Source organism: Sitodiplosis mosellana, unplaced genomic scaffold, assembly GCF_009176505.1.
Source record: "Sitodiplosis mosellana isolate CC-2019 unplaced genomic scaffold, AAFC_SMos_1.0 Smas_scaffold_7103, whole genome shotgun sequence".
In the NCBI taxonomy this organism is placed as follows: Eukaryota; Metazoa; Arthropoda; class Insecta; order Diptera; family Cecidomyiidae; genus Sitodiplosis; species Sitodiplosis mosellana.
The window spans coordinates 1-2,254 of NW_022602219.1; the positions used below are offsets into that span (position 1 = coordinate 1).

A 2,254-nucleotide genomic window follows, 5' to 3' on the forward strand; every position below is an offset into this window, starting at 1 on the left:
AAGGTTTTGACGTACTCAAATCCGGTGATGCTCGTGTGGCGCTTATTGGGTTTCCAAGTGTCGGAAAGGTAATATCAATAATGGTCGATTCCATTGCAAACATTGAAAATGGATCAATTGTTTAATTTCAGTCCACATTGCTGTCAACTTTAACAAAAACCGAAAGTGAAGCGGCCAACTATGAATTCACAACATTGACATGTATTCCCGGTGTCATCGAATACAGAGGGGCAAATATTCAATTGCTCGATTTACCGGTAAGCTTGAAATTGGTGACCTAAAAAGTAGAAACAGTTTGAATGATGTTGTTTTGATATATGTAGGGAATCATCGAAGGTGCCGCTCAAGGCAAAGGTCGAGGTCGTCAGGTAATCGCTGTTGCGCGTACCGCTGATGTTGTCATCATGATGTTGGACGCAACAAAGCCCAATGTACATCGTGATTTGTTGGAGAAAGAATTGGAATCGGTCGGAATACGCTTGAATAAAGAGAAACCAAATATTTATTTCAAGCAAAAGAAGGGCGGCGGTCTGAGCTTCAACTCAACACTTAACCTAACGAAATGCAATGAAAAAATGGTTCAATCGGTTTTGCAAGCATTCAAAATTCACAACGCTGAAGTTCTCTTCCGTGATGATTGTGATGTTGAACAATTCATTGATGTTGTAACCGATAATCGTGTCTACTTACCCTGTCTCTAAGTGTACAACAAACAACTCGACGTCGATCCCCGAGCATGCATTGGTTCATTCTTTGGTCGTATCCAATTAGCAGATATCGAGTATAAGAAACACTTTGATCTCGAGGTGGAACAATTCAAACAGCGTATCACGAAGCGTGCCGCTGAGAAAATTGAAGCAACACTCGCCGAACAAGAAGTAAGAAAGACAAAAATTGATTTCATTTTGGGACAGAAATCGAAATTGATTCCGATTGGAGATATTAAATTATTTGAAATAAACCGTTTTTTACGAGGAAAAAAAATATTTTTTTATTGAAATGAATGGAGTCCAATAAGTGAACTTAATTTTGTTCATTGTTAATGTTTTCATTGGCATTGTTGTTGACGTGGTTGATGTTTTCCACATTTCCAATTCCATGCGGTACAGGAAGTGGGGGAGCCGGATCGATAGACTCCAGAACGTTGTCCACCTGCGCCAGGATTCGCCCGTCAGGGAGTCCTGGTCGAGCATTACGCAAAGCAACCACAGCAGCCTGTCGTACTGCGTTCAGATCCAGGCCATGTCCGCCGTCCATTAATGCTCGAAAGGCACGGAATGCATGTTCTAGCTGGTTCATATGCAATGCACGTTCTTGGTCCGGATTGTTGGGTCGCTGTGGCGCAACTGAAAAAAAAAAAACAAAATAAATCAACAACAACAAAACACACGTAGAAAAACAGCAAAACAGACTTTTGCCAGGAGATTTGGTGATGATCGTCATTTTACACTCAATTCTTCAACACAAATGACGCGATTTTGACGTTTCTGTCATGAAAAGGAGAAATGGAATGGAATTCACGCATGCGTTCATTGCACACATGAAAACACACATATGTCTAACGTAAGCACGTATGCAATGACATGTGTTTTGCCATATGTGAAAAAAGCGCATGCGTGAAAATTGTCTAATTTCCCCTTTTATAAATTCAAATACTCACCAAGTTCATTCAGCTGTTGTGGCGGTATTTCCTGTCGTTCTGGTGGCGGTTGATCATCTTCACCACGCACGGGAAATCTATTTTCATCTCTATTATCCATTTCTTTTTTTTTTGAAGAAAAAATGATGTGGTCGTTTATAAGGAAAAAAATATTGTGTCATTCAACACGTGAAAGCCCGACGAGCATGAAGTTGGTTCCATGCAAAACATTTCTTGACTCAACTGTTTTGTACTAGAATTGAATTTGAATCTCGATGCATCATAATTGTTTTTATTGAAATGTAATTTTATACATTTCTTTTTCATTAAGTATTCAATTTTCCCGAACCAAATTACCGAACTCATTAAATCAATTGATTTAAAAATAATATTTGAATTGAAGAAAAACGTTGTACAACGCACATTCATGTGAGAAATGAACTGGAGCTCATCATGCATGCGTTGAAAACGCAATGCGTTACTGTGCGCTGAAGCGAACGCATTGTCACCGGCGGATTGTCAATTGTCAACAGAACTACTATATTTGGCGTACGAACTGAGTCGATTCTATTCCAACCAAACGCAAATAATTCGTTGTAAAATCTCAGAAAAAAA

General features: G+C 39.2%; 2 protein-coding genes across 3 annotated transcripts; one reads left to right on the forward strand and one right to left on the reverse strand.

Annotated features, from left to right (window-relative positions):
- Positions 1–6: 6 nt before the first annotated feature.
- On the forward strand, positions 7–984 carry LOC129580135 (developmentally-regulated GTP-binding protein 2-like). Its single transcript, XM_055470335.1, has 3 exons — positions 7–68; positions 132–257; positions 324–984. The coding sequence occupies exon 3, from the start codon at positions 405–407 to the stop codon at positions 699–701; it is 297 nt and encodes a 98-aa protein (XP_055326310.1). The 5' UTR covers positions 7–68; positions 132–257; positions 324–404; the 3' UTR covers positions 702–984.
- On the reverse strand, positions 949–1,810 carry LOC129580134 (uncharacterized). Of its 2 annotated transcripts, none has more exons than XM_055470332.1 (2): positions 1,661–1,810; positions 949–1,346 (listed from the first exon to the last, which is right to left on the reverse strand). In XM_055470332.1, the coding sequence occupies exons 1-2, from the start codon at positions 1,758–1,760 to the stop codon at positions 1,024–1,026; spliced, it is 423 nt and encodes a 140-aa protein (XP_055326307.1). In that variant the 5' UTR covers positions 1,761–1,810; the 3' UTR covers positions 949–1,023. The 2 variants fall into 2 exon arrangements, with proteins under 2 accessions (XP_055326307.1, XP_055326308.1); XM_055470333.1 differs by lacking the exon at positions 1,661–1,810 and adding an exon at positions 1,413–1,484 and having other exon boundaries at positions 951–1,346.
- Between the last annotated feature and the right edge of the window lie 444 nt (positions 1,811–2,254).